This window comes from Cervus canadensis, chromosome 13, assembly GCF_019320065.1.
Source record: "Cervus canadensis isolate Bull #8, Minnesota chromosome 13, ASM1932006v1, whole genome shotgun sequence".
Lineage (NCBI taxonomy): Eukaryota > Metazoa > Chordata > Mammalia > Artiodactyla > Cervidae > Cervus > Cervus canadensis.
This window is the reverse complement of record NC_057398.1, coordinates 13,615,472-13,634,054: the sequence shown is the minus strand read 5'-3', so window position 1 is coordinate 13,634,054 and position 18,583 is coordinate 13,615,472. Positions and strand designations below refer to the sequence as shown.

At 39.9% G+C, this 18,583-nt stretch overlaps 1 protein-coding gene across 4 annotated transcripts in view; it reads left to right on the top strand.

Moving 5' to 3' along the window:
* Nucleotides 1-16,155: 16,155 nt before the first annotated feature.
* The window catches only part of HMCN1 (hemicentin 1), a 512,408-nt gene continuing 509,980 nt past the window's right edge, over nucleotides 16,156-18,583 (top strand). For all 4 annotated transcript variants that reach the window (XM_043486094.1, XM_043486095.1, XM_043486092.1 and 1 more), the window contains exon 1: nucleotides 16,156-16,454. In XM_043486094.1, coding sequence (XP_043342029.1) covers nucleotides 16,187-16,454 — 268 coding nt within the window. In that variant the 5' untranslated portion in view covers nucleotides 16,156-16,186. The remainder of the gene's footprint in view (nucleotides 16,455-18,583) is intronic.

Here is an 18,583-nt window from a genome sequence, read left to right as displayed (position 1 = left end):
ATGACTAATACAAATCATTTGTATTTTTTGACTCTATCATATTCCTGCCTCGTAAAACATGACTTCAGGGCTCCTTTTGCTATTTATTTTATAAATAACCTTTTTTCATTGTGAAATAGTTTTAGATTTGTAGAAAATTTATAAAGATAGAACAGAAAGTTTCCATATACCCCATATCCCGGGTTTCCCACATTGTTAATATCCTTCATTGATATGGTACATTTGTTGCAACTAGTGAACTAACATTGCTGTTGTTGTTGTTCATTGTTCAGTTGCCAAGCTGTGTCCAAATCTCTGTGATACCATGGACTGTAGCACACCATATTTCCCTGTCCTTCACTATCTCCCAGAGCTTGCTCAAACTCATGCCCATTGAGTCGGTGATGCCATCCAACCATCTCATCCTCTGTTGTTCCCTTCTCCTCCTGCCCTCAGTATTTCCCAGCATCAAGATCTTTTCCAATGAGTTGGCTCTTCACATCAGGTGGCCAAAGTATTGGAGTTTCAGCTTCAACATCAGTCCCTCCAATGAATATTCAGGGTTGATTTATCTTTAGGATTGGCTGGTTTGATCTCCTTGTACTCCAAGGGACTCTCAAGAGTCTTTCTTAAACACCACAATTCAAAAGCATCATTTCTTTGTCCCTCAGTCTTCTTTATGGTCCAACTCTCACATCTGTACATGACTACTGGAAAAACCACCACTTTGACTATACAGACCTTAGTCAGCCAAGTGATGTCTCTGCTTTTTAATGTGCTATCTATGTTTGTCATAGCTTTTTTTCCTAGGAGTAAGCATCTTTTAGTTTTGTGGCTGCAGTCACCATCTGCAGTGACCAGCATTAATTAAATATTAATTAAACTCTACCATACTTCATTCATATTTGCTAGATTTTTACTGAATGCTTCTTGTTTACTTCAGGATCCCATCCAGGATACCAAATTGCACATTAGGTTTCTCTAGTCTATGACAAGAATTCTTGGGGGGATTCTTGGAAGGAAGATGACGAATGCTAATCTCATCTCATTAAGAATACATGCTACCAACATGACTTATCATTGTTGATGTTAATTAACCTTGATCACCTGGTGGATTTAATGTTGACCAGGTTTCTACTCTGTATTTTCCCCCTTTCTTTACTGTATTTTTGAGGAGCAAGTTACTTTGTTTAAGGGATGGGTATTTATCTTCCCTCTCCTTGAGGGTGGTGTTTCTACATACATTATTTGGAATTCTTCTGCATAGTAGAAGGATCCCTTGTTTGTTTGTTTTTATCCAGTTATTTATTTGTATCCTTATGGACTCAAGAATATTTATTTTATACTTTGTGTTGTAATTTAGTATTATGTTTTGCTGCTCAAATTGTTTCAGCTTAGACACTAGGAGTTCTTTCAGTTGGCTTCTGTGTCCCTTTGACATAAACTATTATTGTGTGTGTGTGTGTGTGTGTACTTTTTTTGCTTTGTTTTGCATTTCCTTCCTTTATGACCCAATAAGATGCTCTAAGCTCATCTTGTATATTTTCTGTTCCAGCCTTATAATTCGCCATTTCTCTGAGGAGCCCTGGTTCCTTTTATTGGAAATTTCCATTAGAAACCAATCTGGGGGACTTCCTTGGTGGTGCAGTGGTTAAAAAATTCCATGCTTCCAAAGCAGGGGACACGGGTTCAATCCCTGATTGGGGAACTAAGATCCCACATGCTTGCTACGTGGCCAAAAAGAAAGAAAGAAACCAAGATTTGGGCACTAAATGTGCTCATTGCTATTGGAGTGTCATTGCTTGTAGGCCCTCTCAGCTGACTGAGCAAGGAAATACATGTGTGTATATTAGCCTGCATATAAATATGTGTGCAGAATTGCTTCAGTAGTGTCTGACTCTTTGCAACCCCATGGACCTGCCAGGCTCCTCTGTCCATGGGATTCTCCAGGTAAAAATACTGGAGTGGGTTGCCATACCCTCCTTCAGGGGATCTTTCCAACCCAGGGATCAAACCCACATCTCTTATGTCTCTTGCATTAACAGGTGGGTCCTTTTTCACTTATGCCACCTGGAAAGCCTGCCTGCACATATACACATCTCTATAAATATTTTCATATGTGTTTATTTGTATCTGTATCAAGTTAAACTGATTCATTTTGATGTCTCTAACTCTAATCTCTCACCACAGTATCACCGTAACCTTCTTTTTAATTAAAAAGAAAAATTTTTAATTTTAAACTGATTGTAGGGTGAAAATTAAAAGGAAAGAAAGAAGAATGATTTTTATCATATATCCCCTTATTTCCTCAAAGGAACCTGGAATTATTTATCACATTTGGATTAATGTGATTTGAATAGGGCTAAAAAAGTGTTTTTGTTTTTTTTTAAAAATAAAGGCAGAAAGCCGAGATCCAAGTGCTTATTATTGAAGCCAATACCCTTCCCTTTTCATGAATTGATAGAGAAAAACAAATATTTGGAGGGATGTGACCAGCTGTAGTTCTTCTGAAAACAGAACAAGAAGAAAAAGGCTTAACATGTTAGAAGAAATGTAAGGAAAACATTCTGATTGAGAGAGTTACTGAATGTTGGAATATAAGATAGGAAGTTAGAATGTCTGCCTCTGTTTGAAGTTAGGACAGATTCCCAGCTGTCTAAAATAGTAGGTGTTTTCTGATTTTCAAAGCTCTTTTCCCTCCCTGAATTCTGGGCCTCTTTATATACATAATCAAAACCTTAGCCTAGAGAAAATCCCAATTTGAAAACACGGAAGGGAGGTCTGCAAAAAGAGAAAAAAAGCTTCATCCCTAAAAACAAATTGTAGTTAGACTAGAAGTGAAAACAGAAAATGGGTTATATCTACCATTAGCTATACTCTAATACCTTTTCTTATTTTTCAGAATCAAATAAATTGATGTTAGAATATTGGTCTTTCTCTTGTCGTTAATAGAAACTGGTCACAGGCATTGATAGATGTTTCTAATAAACAGATGAGTAGCTAAATAAAATATTCACAGCTTCACACTATTCCCTTTTTTTAAGAGCTACTTTTTTTTCCCCAAAAAACTACATCCTGCTAAATTGTCCTCACTTTTACAACTCGTTGACTATCTATCTGGAGTTAAATAAAGATAGCTTCATGTAAGCAAGATGATTTAAATACATAATTTGGCCTTAGAATGAATAATTTTCTTTGCATAACATTTATTTTTCCTAGAAATGTCAGGTTCAGACTTATAATGAAATTATTTTACATGATGGTGATGGAGTATATTGGAAAGAGGCCTAAAAGACTTGGGTTTAACTCCTAGATGTACAATGTACTACCAATGTGATCTTGGGCAGATTGCTTTCCATTCTTAGTTTAGTTTGTTCATCTTTGAAATGGTTATAGAAATATTTATCTTATAAGATCATTGTGAATATTGAATATTTTTATTTCACTTATGTGACAAGAACATGGTTAAAATATCCCTTAGATGGCAATTGTTATTACTGTTGTCATTATTATTAACCATTATGAATTAAGCAGTTCATTAAAGAAAGATTATTGAATTCCTACTGCATGTTGAGCACAATGTGTTTATGAAGATGACCCCAATATAGCCCTTCAGTTCAGTTCAGTCACTCAGTCATGTCCAACTCTTTGCGACCCCATGGACTGCAGCACGCCAGGCCTCCCTGTCCGTCACCAGTTCTCAGAGTTTACTCAAACTCATGTCCATTGAGTCAGTGATGCCATCCAACCATCTCATCCTCTGTCATCCCCTTCTCCTCCCACCTTCAAGCCCTTATTCTCAAGGAATTAATGGAATCATGGGAAAATATAAAATTAGTTTGAATCGATAAATAATGAGGGAGAAACCTCAGAACTAGGCTTAGGGGCAGGAAAAGCTCATTATATACATATAATAATAAGCATCCAAAGACTGCTTCATGGATAATGGACAAAGCAAATGAAATCAGGATTGTAGTATCTTTTTTTTTTTTCCCTCTGAAAAGGCCAATAAAGTATTTTTTATTATATTACTAATAAAACTTTGAAATATACTATAAGGTAATTACTTCAAAGTGTGATTATTAAAATTTTCAACTTTACTGTAAAATAATAGGGAAAATGTGGACTGAAGGCAAAAGGAGGAGAATAAAAATGAAGAAAAGAATGAGAACAAGATAGAGAACCAGGCCAGATGATCTAACCCCTTTGTGTGAATTTCATCTTTAATTTCCTCTTCTGTGAAATGGGGGTCATTATGTTAACTACCTCATAGCTTTGGAATGAGAACTGAAGGTGGTTAACTGTGTTCATACATAAAAAGTACTTGAAATACTCAATAAATATTAGCTAATATAGCTAGTGAGGCAGAAAAGTGATAATTATGGGTCCAAAATATACTTCCAAGCCCTACTTCAAAATTTTATGAGACCTTGGACAAGTCACTCTCTGAGACTCAGTTTTCTCTCTGTAAAATGAAGACACTGGAGTAGAGAGATACTCTCTAAAATCTTTTCTGGCATTTGAATTGAGATAAAAGAGCAGAAAAGACTGGGTGTGTGAATGTTGCCCTGACTTTATGGGAACAGCAGCTTTCTGTGAGAGGGAATGGAGGTTTGAAAGGACATCTGGAGAGAGGTCACTGAGAATAAATTTTAATTTCTTCCATTTTCTTTTTTTTTTCCCCAGAAAGGGAAGCTGAGACATTCTTGGTTCAAGCCTCTCTCCTTCATTAAGTGTTCAGTTAAGCTTTCAGAAGTTCTCCCCAAGTAGTCTAACTACAGCTTGTAGGTCTCTTGGTCTTTATCCAAGGGGTGGAGGAGGGTGTGGGTAGAGGTGTGGATAGCTGAGGTCCTTATGAAGAGCTCACCATTGACATGCAAACCAAAATCCTGAGTCCTAGAGAACTAGGACAGAGGCTGGGCCAAAAGGGAGGCTCCCTTTGGACAAACTACCAGACACATGTTCCCTCTTCGTTAGGCAGCGTACTTCCCATTTCGTAACAGACAACAGGGGTTTTGGCTTATAAAGGGTAGAAGACTCAGTCCCGGTGCTTTCCCCTCTTCTGGCTGTCCCCCTGGCTGGCCACAAGCTTTGTGGCTTCATTAAAAATGTAAAAGTAGTATGTTCTATTCTGCAAAGCATGCCATGAAAGAGTTATGCTGTTCTTTCTTCTCTTGACATTTGTACCAAAGGAGAATAAGATTGTAAACATCTGTTTTATATAAGCCAATTCCAGGCTTATAACTTGATTAGTATGAGAATATTTGATGTGATTAATTTTCCAGTTACAACACCGATGGCTATCCATCCTTTTATTGCCTTCTTAAGGGGGATGAGAAAAAAATAATCTAACTTTATTATTTTTTTTAAGTTTCATAGTGGTGCCAAGTACAACCATTATGGTCAAAGTACAAATGTACTTATGGTTGCAAACTTACTCTACTTTTAATTCATTGTATTGCAAAGAATAGCCCATTACTTACCCTGTAGAAATGTGCTAAAGTAAACATCAAATAATCCTGGGGCTCCTTACATGGAGAACTAGACATTTGGGGGAAGATCATTGAGGATAATGTCAAACCATCTAGTGAGTTGCAGGAGGCAGTTTACAATAAGTGGTGTATAGACACATTACTTTATAGCAATTGTCTTGAGAACTCAGTCTTTTGAGGCAATGTTTTCCTGAGCTAGGCTTTATTAGGCCTAGTGTGATAAATGCTTCCAATTAGGTGATCTCTTAAAATTCTTAGCCAGTGAGCAGAGTCTGATCTTCTCCAGAATAGGTAAAAGAATTCCAAGGGAGAAAACTGAATTGGAGAGAAGATTTTAGTTGTGATTTTGCTATAAATGTGCTAGGCCACTTTTTAAAACACATTACCTTTTCATATTTCCATCCTAAAATATGGCAAAGATGAGAACCTTCATAAAGAGGATGTTTGAGAGCTAATTTGGTGGTTGTTAGCATGAAACAGGAGATGCTCTGTAATCTACTCCATCTCACTGCAAAATCTGCATTGTTTCTTCATTTCCAGGAGCAGCTACTCCCTTCTGAACTCCCATCCTTTACATCCAAGGATCTTCTAGGACATCTTGGAGGTAATCTAGGATAATATTTAGGGTTGACCAAGAAAGGACAGGTATCACCTACCATGGAACTTGCTTTTTCCTCTCATCCTGGTCTCTGTGAAAACTTTAAAGAATGTTTTTGGCTTGTGCTTGTTTGGAATTACCTCTGCAGATCTTTCATAAAAGGCAATGGGAAATTGCCAAATACTTTTGTTACTTTTTAAAAAAGTAAAACTGTCTTTATTTGCAAATAATGTAATCACATAGGTATAAAGTCCTAAGAATCTGTCTGAAAAACCACATCTTGTTAAACTGATAACAAATTACCAAATTCAGCAAGGTTGTGGTATACAAAGTCAATATATTAAAAAGCAGTGGTACTTTTAAAACTTTTGTTTTATATATTGGAGTCTAGTTGATTTACAATGTTATGTTAGTTTCAAGCATACAGCAAAGTGATTCCATTATACATACATACATATATATATATACACACATACATATATATATACATATACATACATATATATACATACATATATATTCTTTTGCAGATTTTTTTCCCCCATTTAGGTCGTTATAGAATATTGAGTAGAGTTCTCTGTGCTATGCAGTAGGTCCTTGCTGATTATCTATTTTATATATTGTTATTGTTGTTCAGTCACTAAGTCATGTCTGACTCTTTGTGACCCCGTGGACTGTAGCACACCATACTTCTGTCTTCGACTAATTCCCAGAGTTTGTTCAAATTCATGTTCATTTGAGTAGGTGATGCTGACTAACCATCTCATCATCTGCCAACCCCTTCTCCTTTTGCTTTCAATCTTTCCCAGCATCAGAGTCTTCTCCAGTGAGTCACTCTTTGCATCAGGTGGCCAAAGTATTAGAGCTTCACATCAGTCCTTCCAGTGAATAATCAGGGTTGATTTCCTTTAGATTGACTGGTTTGAAGTTCTTGCAGTCCAAGGGACTTTCACAAGGCTTCTCCAACACCACAGTTCAAAAGCATCAGTTCTTTGGCACTCAGCCTTTTTTATGGTCCAACTATCACATCTGTAAACAACTACTGGGAAACCATAGTTTTGACTATATGGACCTTTGTCAGAAGTGATGTCTCTGCTTTTTAATATGCTGTCCAGTTTTGTCATATCTTTCCTCCCAAGGAGCAAATATCTTTTAGTTTCATGGTTGCAGTCAACGTCCATAGTGATTTTGGAGTTCAAGAATATAAAATCTGTCACTTCTTCCACTTTCCCCCTTCTATTTGCCATGAAATGGTGGGACTGGGTGACATGATCTTTGTTTTTTGAATGTTGAGTTTCAAGCCAGCTTTTTCGCTCTCTTTCACCCTCATCAAGAGGCTCTTTAGTTCCTCTTCACTTTCTGCCATTAGAGTGGTATCATCTCCATATCTGAGGTTGTTGATATTTCTCCCAGCAATATTGATTCCAGCTTGTGATTCATCCAGCCTGGCACTTCCATGATGTACTCTGCACAGAATTTAAATAAGCAGGGTGATAATATATAGTCTTGTAGTACTCCCTTCCCAATTTGAAGCCAGTTTGTTGTTCTGGTTCTATTGCTTCTTGGCCCACATATAGGTTTCTCAGGAGATAGGTAAGGTGGTCTTGTACTCTTATCTTTTTAAGAATTTTCCACAGTTTGTTATGATCTATACAGTCAAAATCTTTAGCATAGTCAATGAAGCAGATGTTTTTTGGAATTCCCTTGCTTTCTCCAGGATCCAACAAATGTTGGCAATTTGACATATGTTTCCTCTGCCTCTTTGAAACCCAGCTTGTACATCTGGGAATTTCTAGGTTCATGTACTGCTGAATCCTAACTTGAAGGATTTTGAGCATAATCTTGCTAGCATGTGAAATGAGTGTGATTATTTGGTAATTTGAATATTCTTTGGCATTGCCTATCTTTGGGATTTGGATGAAAACTGACCTTTTCCAGGCCTGTGGCCACTGCTGGGTTTTCCAAATTTGCTGGCATATTGAGTGCAGCACTTTAACAGCATCATCTTTTATAATTTGAAATAGCTCAGCTGGAATTCCATTCCTTCCACTAGCTATGTTTGTAGTAATTCTTCCTAAAGCCCACTTGACTTCACATTCCACGATATCCAGCTCTAGGTGAGTGACCACACCGTTGTGGTTATCTGAGTCATTTAGACCTTTCTTGTATAATTCTTGTGTATTCTTGCCGCCTCTTCTTAATCTCTTCTGCTTCAGTTAGGTCCCTACCATTTCTGTCCCTTATTGTGTCCATCCTTACATGAAATGCTTCTTTCATATCTCTAGTTTTCTTGAAGAAATCTCTAGTATTTCCCATTCTGTTGCTTTCCTCTATTTCTTTGCATTGTTCATTTAAGAAGGCCTTCTTAACTCTCCTTGCTATTCTCTGGAACTCTGTATTCAGTTGGGTATATCTTTCCCTTTGTCCTTTGCCTTTTGCTTCTCTTCTTTCTTTTGCTATTTGTAAAGCCTCCTCAGACAACCACTTTGCCTTCTTGGATTTCTTCTTCTTCAGGGTGATTTTGGTCGCTGCCTCCTGTACAATGTTATGAACCTCTGTCTATAGTTCTTCAGGCACTCTGTCTACCAGATCTAATTCCTCAAATTTATTTATCATCTCCAATTAGGGAATTGATTTAGGTCATACCTGAATGGTCTAGTAGTTTTTCCTACTTTATTCACTTTAAGCCTGAATTTTTCAATAAGGAGCTCATGAACTTGGCCACAGTCAGCTCTCCGTCTTGTTTTTGCTGACTAGAAAATAGTCAATCTGATTTCAGTATTGACCATCTGGTGATGTCTATGTGCAGAGTCATCCCTTGGGTTGTTGGAAGAGGGGGGTTGCTATGACCAGCATGTTCTCTTGAAGAAACCCCTATAGCTTTTGCCCTGCTTCATTTTGTACTCCAAGGCCAAACTTAGCTGTTACTCCAGGTATCTCTTGACTTCCTAGTTTTACATTTCAACCCCCTATGAAGAAAAGGACATCTTTCTTTTCTTTTTTGATGTCAGTTCTAGAAGGTGTTGTAGGTCTTCATAGAACTAGTCAACTTCATCTTTTTTGGCATAAGTGATGGGGGCATAGACTTGGATTACTATGATGTTGAATGGCTTGCCTTGGAAATGAAGTGAGATCATTCTCTCATGTTTTTTTTTTTTTTCATTCTCTCATTTTTGAGGCTGCACCTAAGTACTGCATTTCAGAAGTCGACTATGAGGGCTACTCTATTTCTTCTGAGGGAATCTTTCCCACAATAGTAGATATATTTTATACACAGCAGTGTGTATATGTTAATCTCAGACTCCTAATGTATTAACAATTTCCCCTTGTCTTATCCAATGCTGTTATACCAGTTCATAATTTGGAGCCTCATGGCAGCAGTGCAAAGCGGTGAAGAGCAGGAGCGTGGGAATCAGCTTGCCTGCCTCCAAGTCCTGGTTCCGCTCCTCACTAACCATGACCTTAAGGCAAATTGCAGAAACTGGCTGAATCTCAGTTTTGTTAGATGAAGGATGTTAGTATTATTACTTCAGCCTGGTCCTATTTTTGTCTTTTTCCCAAGTTTACTTTCCTTATCCCATTATTCGCTCATTGTCTGATTTTGCTGAAGTATAACTAATCTTTTTGCTCTTTAGTTTGAATTCCTTCAGTGTCTTTTCATGGCAGCCCACTCCAGTACTCTTGCCTGGAAAATCCCGTGGATGGAGGAGCCTGGTAGGCTGCAGTCCCTGGGGTCACTAAGAGTCAGACACGACTGAGTGACTTCACTCTCACTTTTCACTTTCATGCATTGGAGAAGGAAATGGCAACCCACTCCAGTGTTCTCGCCTGGAGAATCCCAGGGACGGGGGAGCCTGGTGGGCTGCCGTCTATGGGGTCGCACAGAGTCAGACACGACTGAAGCGACTTAGCAGCAGCAGCAGCAGCAGCAGTGTCTTTTCATGCCTTCAGGATATAACACAAGCTCCAACCAACTTCATGCAGGTGTAACCCGATAGCATCTTTTCTCAGGCGTCTCCTGGGCCTCTCTTGTCTCTGTCCTGGGCTTTCCTATTGATGCCTTGGAGCAGGATGCCAAGGAACTCAGATCAGCACACATATTTGTAGGACCCCAAATTGTGGGGTTTTTGACCTGATGGGATCAGTCTTTGACCAATGAGGATGGTTGCTTGCTGATGGCTAGCTAATTTCCTCTTTTACTTCCTTCACTTCCCTTGCTCCTTCACAATGTTGAGGGGCTAACATAAAGGTTTTCAGTCTGTCCTATGGCCCCAGTAGCCAGTAGCTTAAAGCAGAGGCCGACTTGAGAGTATACTTTTCCACCGGCTCTCCTTCTCTGCTGCGTCATTGCCTCTACCCTTCATGCCTGCACCCTGCCATCACACCCCAGACCTTATTTCAGGCTCTGCTTTCTGGGAACTTCAGCTAAGACCAACAGAGAATGTTACAGCTGGAACAAATTTTAGAAATTGTTCAGTATGACCTGCTTGTGAGTGACAGAACTGAAAACAATTAGTGGTTGAAGTCACTAGATTCATAGACTAGTATTCCTTCAGCCTTACAGAGAGTGTTTTTAATAACACAAGTGTGAAAAAAGGCTATATATTACTATTTATTATTATTGTTATTTCTGAGAAATACTGTTATTTCCCAGAAATATATATTGTTATTTCTGGGCAATACTCTGACTTAAGCATCGCCGTCTGTTTTGCCCCACCCTTCCTTCTTCCGTCCTGGGCCGTGTCCTCTTCCTGACCCAATCACTTTCTCCCATTTTATATTCCCGGTATGCTTAGCTGACTGCCTGCCAACATCTACTTTCAGGGAGTCATTTATTTTAAAGTGTAAATAACATTTTCGTACAGGGCTACTTGGTCCCTAGAGATCTGCATTTGAAAAAAGAGTTCAAATTTTATTGAAAAGCAGTGGGAGAACCATGTATGTCTCCCCAATGTTGCAAATCATAGTCATCAATTATACGAGACTAGAGTGGAGAGATGCACTGGGGTTATGGAAGTTAATGTGTATTTACATTAAATATCCCATTTCTTTATCACCTGTTTTCCCCATCATGGTACCTTGTAAACCTTACACCTGTTCTTAAGTGTTACCACCCACTTCAATTTCAGGATGCTAGTGAAGCTACAAAAGACCGTCTATAAATAAACAAGTAAAAATGCCTCCTTAGTTATCCGTCCCTTCCAAAGCATTGTGTCCCCAATGCATATACACATAGCTTCAAACTTGCAATGCTGTAACTTCAAATAAATATAATGGTACTAATACTACTAAACTTTATTGAGTACTTGCTGCATTGCCAGGCATTGGGCTAAGTGCATCATAAGCATACTTTTCATTTTGCTCTCAGGCAAAGAAGGACAATGATCCCAGAGAGATGGGAGATAAATCCTATAACTGTCCCAGTTCACCATCTTCAGAGAGTTTCCAGGCCATGGTGTGTGGAGGTGGAATCAAGATGGAGCGGGGAGGAGAGTCTTCCTTGTACATTCAGCTGTGCTGACCAGCAATGTGCATGTGAGGGAAAACCACTGGCAAGAGTAAGGGTGACTGTGCCCACACTCACACAGGGATGCGGATGGCTCCGTCCCCACCTGCCAGACTAGGAAACCTCATGCTGCAAAGCGCACTGGGGAGAGTATTCAGAAGAGTCTTTCCTCAGCAATGCGCAATAATTCATTCTCCACTGAATAGCGCTTTGGTCTGACATGACAAATTTAAAAAGTGAGTCGCAAAAGGATCAAACTCTTTCCAAATAACTTTAGTCTGTCCCAGAATAGAGTTCAAGAATATTTATAAAAATACAGAAATATCTAATATAAATTTATAATATAAAGGTAAAATTCATATGTCTGACATTCAATCAGAAAATAGGAGACCTGAAAGGTATCAAGAAAATACAACCTATACTAAGGAGAAACACTGATGAATTGAAACTGATGTAGAGCTGATACAGATATTAGAATTACCAGTCAAGGACATAAAAAGTTATTAAAACTGTATTCCAGATATTCACACACTTAAAATGAGACATGGAAGACATATATATATATGATCTAAAGAGAGCTTTTAGAAATAACTGCAGCATCTGAGCTGTAAGGTACACTGGATGAGACAACTGGCAGAACAAACAGTAAAGAAAAATAGATTAGTGAACTTTGAGAAAGAGCTTGAAGACTATCAAAAATTGAAACATAACAAGAAAAGAAAATAGTAATTTAAAAAACTGAAGAGACCATCAATGAACTAGGTAACAATTCCATGGCCTCATATATGTTAATTGTTTCATATAAAAGGACAAAATACATATGACAGAAATTTCTCACTGGAAACAGCGCGAGAAAGACGACAGTGGAATAACCTCTTTAAGGTACTAAAAGGAAAACAAAAACCTGCCAACCTCGATTCCTCTATCCAGCTAAATAAGTAAAAACAACCCACGGACCTAAATGAAACAAAACCCCCAAACTATCAAAAACAAAGGTGGAACAAAGAATTTTTTGAACACACAACAGTGAAAGAATTCATCACCAGCAGAACTGCACTACAGGAAACAGAAAAGCAAATCCTTCATGGGGAAGGAAAATGACATCAGATGAAAACCTGGATTTACACAAAGAAATGAACAGCACCAGAAATGGCAACTACATGAGTAAGTATATTCATTTTTAAATTAATTATATCTTTTAAAAAGATAATTGACTACTTTAAAAATTATATTTAGTGTGGGGTTTAAAATATTGTAAAATAAAATGGATGAAAACAGCAAAAAAGATTGGGAGGAAATTAATGGGAGTATATTATCCTGAGGTTCTCTTACTGTATGTGAAGTGGTATAGCATTACTTGAAGGAAGATGGTGATGTATAATTTAAACACTGTTGTTATTTAGTTGCTCAGTCCTGCCCGATTCTTTTGCGATTCCATGGACTGTAGCCCCCCACTCCTCTGTCCATGGGATTTCCCACCACCAGGCTTCTTTGTCCATGGGAATTTCCAGGCAAGAATACTGGAGTGGGTTGCCATTTCCTTCTCCAGGGGATCTTCCCAACCCAGGAATTGAACCCGTGTCTTCTGCTTTGCAGGCAGATTCTTTACTACTGAGTCATTGGGGAAGCCCTGTTATAAATGCTATGTGCTTAGTCACTCAGTCCTGTCTGACTCTGCGGCCCCATGGACTGTAGCCCTCCAGGCTCCTCTGTCCATGGGGTTCTCCAGGCAAGAATACTGGAGTGGGTTGCCAAGTCCTCCTCCAGGATAAACACTATAGCAACCACTAAAATAAAATAGTTATAGCTAATAAGCTAGCAATAGAGATAAAATGGAATCATAAAAAACATTCAATCAACCCAAAAGAATGCAGAAAAACGGGAAAAAAGAAACAAAGAACAGAAGAACATATAAAAAACAAATAGCAAGATGTTAGATTTCAACCCAACCATATCCATTACATACTGTATGGAAATAGTCTAAAGAGCTCAATAAAAGGCTGAGATTGTTTGCATAAAAAAAGCGAGACCCAATGTTAAGGTGACTACAGGAAGCACATTTTAATATACACAAATAAGTTAAAAGCAATAGGATGGGAAGTTATATATCATGCTAAAACACTAATCAAAACTGGAGTGCTATATTAATATTAGACAAAGCATATTCCACAGTAAATAATATTACCAGGGATAATGAATGTAACTTCACAATGATAAAAATATCAATTAATCAAGCTGACATAATAATCCTAAGTGTGTATGGATTACAGGCTTCAAAATGCATGAAGCAAAACCTCATAAAAGGACAAGAAGAAATCGACAAATCCATAATTAAGTCAGATTTTGATTCTGATTGTTCTGTTAGGAAGGCAGAAATCAGTAAGAATACAGAAGATTCGAAAAACACTATCAAACTAATTGACATTTATGGAGAATTCCCACCAAACAACATTTTTTTCAAGTGTACATGAAACAATTACCAAGATAGATCACTGAATCCTTATTAGGTCTGTTCTACCATTATTTCCATTTACAGCTGAATCAACGAAGGCATGAAGAGGTAGGTAACTTCTGAAGATACCCCGTAATTAAGGGTCACAGCTGGGCATTGCACTCAGATTATCTGACCCAGAAGTCTTAACAGCAAGCTCTACCACCTGGATCAGCTCAGGTCTCAGTGAAGTCTCAGGACTTAGAATGCAATCCCTTTAAGATAAACAAAGGAGTAGGTTACTCAAATAGCATTTTCTAAATACTACTTAGAGAGGAAATACTTTCCCCCTTTCTTCTCATATTCTCACTCAGCCCAAATGGCTAGGCTGCTTCCTTTAAATGACATGACTTATAGGTATCATAAACTCAGGTTCCAGAGTCGCTGGGTCTGAAAGGGAAGACAGTTGCAGATTAAAGTCTAAGAGGCTCAGGGGACCCGGCTCTTCCGGAGGCTGCCTCTGTGTTGGATGGGTGGTCTAACACACATTCCAACTGGATCAAGATGCCTGCTGGCCCCTCTTTACATGCCAGGATCTGGACAGCAGCTCCTTTGGCAGGATGTGAATACATTTTTATTAAAAAGAGGCAAAGAACCCTCAGCTTATGGTTGACTTTCTTTGTCCACCTTGTTATCTCTATTACTGGTACCAAAGTGTAGGGTAATAATGACAAGACGGAAAAACGCTGTACTGTTTTTCGGGCGAGGTTTCCTCACTTATCAGCAAGAAAATGCCACAGAGGGGAACACCTTTGTAATGGGTCTTTGGCTGAGGCTGGGCACACGGGTGTTCTATGGGAGGAAATATGAAATGAGGATATTACTACGCCTCACTAAGCTGAGGGGAGGATTTATGTTGCTCGGCAAGCATGAATCTTGACAGGGAAATTTAACAAAAAATCAATTTTCTCCTTCAGACGGTCTCCCCGCCCCCCCCCCGCCCCCCACCTTCCTTTGCCGCTCTCCCTCTCCTCCGGCGCACTGAGCCTCCATCCTTTACTCCATCCTCCATCCTGTACTCACACCCAACTGCTTTGACTCCTACCATCTTTCCCACTTACGCTCAGTGACTACCCAGGCCCCGCTGTCTCTCTCTCGTTTCCCTCAACAACCCTTTTCCCTGTCCGCCCGTTTCTGGCCGGTCCAGCTCTCTCCTCCCTCCCTCCCACCAAAGCCCCACCGTCCCCGAGGAGATCAGAGTGATAAAGTGGCTGCAGCCCAGCCGGGAGGACCTTTCCAGCTCCCCCTCCCGGCTGGGTTGAGAGCCGAGGACAGGAAGCTGGGCTGCGCAAGCGGGGGGGGAGGGGGGTGGTCTTGGCTTCTTGGGGGCGGCGGGGGGGTGGGGGGGTGTATTATGAACGAGGTGTCTGAAGCAGCGTTTGCATCGCAGAACAACAACAACAAAAAAAGGCAATCCCCTTTGTGCACTGGGATAGCGCAGTGTCCCTCGGTTCGGGACCTTGCCACACATTCTTGAAAGCCATTGTTTACCCCGGGGTTTTGGGGGAGGCGCCGCGCGGGTAGGCGCGGAGGGGACCCGGGGAGCGCTTCCCTGGTACTCAATTGACCCGGGACTCGGTGGGGAGAAGTTGCCCTCCAGGAGGCGGGGCCCGGGAGCCAATCAGGAGGCCCTCGACCAATCAGGAGGCGAGGCCGAGCCCGTCTTCCCCTCCCCGGCCCGCTTGCGGGCGGGCGGCGCGCAGTGGAAAGTTGGGAGCCGCGGCGGCTGGTCCGGGCGGAGAGCGGCGGCGGCGGCGGCGAGGGCAGCGGACTCGGCGCGGCGCCGCTGGCTGGGAGCGGTCCCCGGGGCATGGGCCGGGCGCGCCGCCCGCACTCAGCCACACGCCGCCCCGGCCGCGGGCACTCGGCCGTCCCGAAGGAGGCTGCGTCCGGACGAAGGCTGCCGCATCTTTGCCTGCCCGGCCCCGTGCAGGGATTTCGGGTTTGGTGCTCGTCCCCATCTGATTCTCAGCCCCCAACTTTTTGCAAGTTCAAAGAGGTTTCTGAAGTCGAATAAATTGCCCAGAGAGGAAACCCGCTGCCTGTTGAGGAGGGCTCAGCAGAGTGCTTAGGCGCTCCAGGAAAAAAAGAAAAAAGGAAAAAAAGGAAAGAAAGACAAAATGATTTCCTGGGACATGGTCCACACCATATTCCTCCTCGCTCTTCTTTATCCTTCCCGAGCGCAGGATGCAATCCCCCAGTCCGAGGTCGAGGCAGAAGAAATTCCCGAGGGGGCCTCCACCTTGGCATTTGTGTTTGATGTGACTGGTTCCATGTATGATGATCTAGTTCAGGTGATCGAGGGGGCTTCCAAAATTTTGGAGACGTCTTTGAAAAGACCTAAGAGACCTCTTTTCAACTTTGCTTTGGTGCCTTTCCACGATCCAGGTAAGGGAAATACTTGTTCTTTGTTATTCCTTATGATTACGTTGTTTCTTATGCTACGGAATTGCGTGTCAGTAAGTTTCAGAACCATTTTAAATGTGTAGCTGAATACTGTTGTAACAAAGAATTGCTCGCCTACATCTGGGTTTGCTCTCTGATACCTGCTCAAGTCTCAGTCTTGGAGATGGCTTGTTTGGGGTGCTTGCACAGTGGTACCCAAACCTGGAAAGTGTGGAATTATGAAAACCAGAGCAATGATATAAAAATCAGTTAACTTAAAAATTTTTGAAACTAAATGTTTAAGGCAGAGCGGTACATTGGGTATTCAGCAGCAGTGCTTTAACACCCAACTTGAGAGCATTCTCAAGATAACTCTCAAGTTAGGGGGAGAAAAACCTGTTGTGTGAGACACAGGGAAGCTTGTAAGCAACAATTACTAATAAACTGAAGAGATGAAAATAAGCCATTCATTTGTTAATTGAATCTACTGATCTTCGCACCAGATCATCATTAGTTCGGCTCACAGATGGTAATAAATGTGTCCTCCTCTCATCCAGTAGAAATGCATGTAATTTGGTATGGCGGTGCTCTTTAAAGGTAGTTGAAGTACAATCACTTTGTTTTTTGCCCTAAAGCCATGGGTTTCAGCTGCTGCGCGGTAATTTGATCCTCTTTACTTTTTTCAGTTTCTCTTTAAAGTGGCACCTTTCTGTGAGGCTCATAGGAGCTCTCATTGTCAGTGTGAGGGTAGCATTGCCTGGGGAGCCCTGGGGCTGGCTGTCTAGCATCCACCTGAGTTTCATTAGCACAACTCACTGCCCAGTCGAAGAAATAAAGCAGTGGTTTCTTGGAGTTCTCCCCCACTGTTCTCTCACATTTTTATTGAAATTCTCTTTTCACCAGAAGACTTTGACACAGTCACTTCACAATGAAAACTTGATATTGAGAATCTCAAATTCTTTCCTTGTGCTTTTGACAAGCATATGATAGTTCAATTTATTGCTTGGTTTTAAATGTGGCAGGTTTCAGCTGTTAAAGAATTGGCAGGGGGAGGAGTTTAGAGGAGTTTAGAGGGATTTTTGTTTGTTCTTCAAATGATGAAAATAATAACCTGTTCTGCGCTATGCATATAACCTTAGTAATTTCTATGTTATTAAAAATAAAAATTTTAATATTTGAATAAAGAATGATCATTTACTGTGTTAGCTGTCTCAGTGAGACACCTCATATGTTACAATGTTTTAATTTATTAAATGTCAAGATACCAATTGTGATGCAGACCAAGACTTTGTTAGCTTGGAATATGCTAAATATGTTTCTTCTATAGGAATGAATCTAAGGTTGGCAAAAATGTAAAGTAAAAATTCTTTTCTGTGACACCATAGTTTGCTTTCCTCCAAAAAGCTCTTATGAAATGCTGCTGCTATAAACAGAACTCAAAAAATTGCCTCAAGTCATAAATGGAAACTAGATCATCATGATATTTATTTTGATATGATATGAACAAAATTATTGGAATAAATTGTATTGTGGTGTGTTCCCTTCCAATTGTTACCAAATAGGAAAATTTGTTGTAGTTGACTTTCCTTTATTTTGGCAATCATGATTCAAAGTAGGGGAAACTTAGTATGCTGATAAAAAATGACTAATAAATTAGTTACTTTGAATTAAATAATAAGAGAAAATAATTAACTTAAATTGGCTCCATAAAATTAATTATATGTATAATTCAGCAAAAGCTGTTCTGATTTCATTGTGATTCAAAGAAAAGTGTGTTTGAACTTAAAGACGAGAATAGAAATTAAAACATACTAATAACCTTTAGTTTACTAACTCACAATAATGGATTGTAATATTATCTCTGCATGTCATTTTCTGTTTGTGTGTGTGTACAGTAGTTAAGAGTTTTTGACTCCCTTGTACTTCTGGTTGGTTATCAACTTGGAATCACCAGTGGACAGAAAGGGCCTTGAATGGAGATTTACTGGCTTACTGAGTGACGTTGGAAAAGTCTGTCTACATTTTTGTATCCATCATCTCAGTTATAAAACGGCAGAATTGGATTTGAGCATCTCTAAGGTCACTTCCAACAGTGACATTTTACGACTATTTTACACGTGGTAGTTTTTCAC